At 63.3% G+C, this 877-nt stretch overlaps 1 protein-coding gene across 1 annotated transcript; it reads left to right on the top strand.

Annotated features, from left to right (window-relative positions):
• Positions 1-6: 6 nt before the first annotated feature.
• Positions 7-873, top strand: TXNIP (thioredoxin interacting protein; the record flags this gene model as incomplete). Its single annotated transcript, XM_010727308.2, has 3 exons — positions 7-348; positions 433-589; positions 695-873. Coding segments are annotated over exons 1-3 (654 nt in total), but the record flags the coding sequence as incomplete, so codon positions are not given.
• Positions 874-877: the final 4 nt, after the last annotated feature.

Genomic DNA, 877 nt, shown 5'->3' with positions numbered 1-877 from the left:
GTTCTGACCGCCCCACAGCTTGGGGGTGGGATGTGGGGGGATGGAGGGGTTCATTCTGACCCTGCTGAGCTCCACGCCGCTCCCATTGCAGGCGATGAGATCTGCATCAACGCCGACTTTGAGAACACCTGCTCCCGAATCGTGGTGCCCAAAGCTGCCATCGTGGCCAAGCACACTTACCTGGCGGGCGGGGAGACCAAAGTGTTCACCCAAAAGCTGTCGTGCGTGAGGGGGAACCACATCATCTCGGGAATGTCGGAAAGCTGGAGAGGCAAAACCATCCGTGTGCGTAAACTGAAGCCGTCCATCCTGGGCTGCAACATCCTGCGCGTGGAGTATTTCCTGCAGGTGAGTGGGTGCCACGCGTGGGTCCGCCGTGGGTCCGCCGTGGGTCTCCGTGACGCTCACAGCTTCAATCCTGTCTTCATACAGATCTACGTGAGCGTGCCGGGCTCCAAGAAAATCATCCTGGAGCTGCCCCTCGTCATCGGCAGCCGCTCCGGCATCGGCAGCCGCAGCTCCAGCATGGCCAGCCAAGCCAGCTCCGAGATGAGCTGGGTGGACCTGAACCTCCCCGATGCTCCAGAAGGTGAGGATGGTGGGGGCTGCTGAGGGGTTTGGGGTGGGCTGAGGGGGGGTTTGGATGGATGGAGGGGGGCAGAGCGGAGCTCATCGGTCCCCTCGCGCCACCCAGCCCCGCCGTGCTACCTGGACATCGTGCCCGAGGATCACCGGCTGGAGAGCCCCACAACCCCGCTGCTGGACGACGATGGTTTCGACAGCCCCATCTTCATGTATGCGCCCGAGTTCAAGTTCATGCCGCCGCCCACCTACACCGAGGTGAGGGGGGGGGGTCTCCCTGTGGGGGTCTCCCTGT

This window comes from Meleagris gallopavo, unplaced genomic scaffold (assembly GCF_000146605.3).
Source record: "Meleagris gallopavo isolate NT-WF06-2002-E0010 breed Aviagen turkey brand Nicholas breeding stock unplaced genomic scaffold, Turkey_5.1 ChrUn_random_7180001880316, whole genome shotgun sequence".
Classification (NCBI taxonomy): Eukaryota; Metazoa; Chordata; class Aves; order Galliformes; family Phasianidae; genus Meleagris; species Meleagris gallopavo.
Note: the sequence above shows the minus strand (reverse complement) of the source record. Positions and strands in the feature narration are given on the sequence as shown.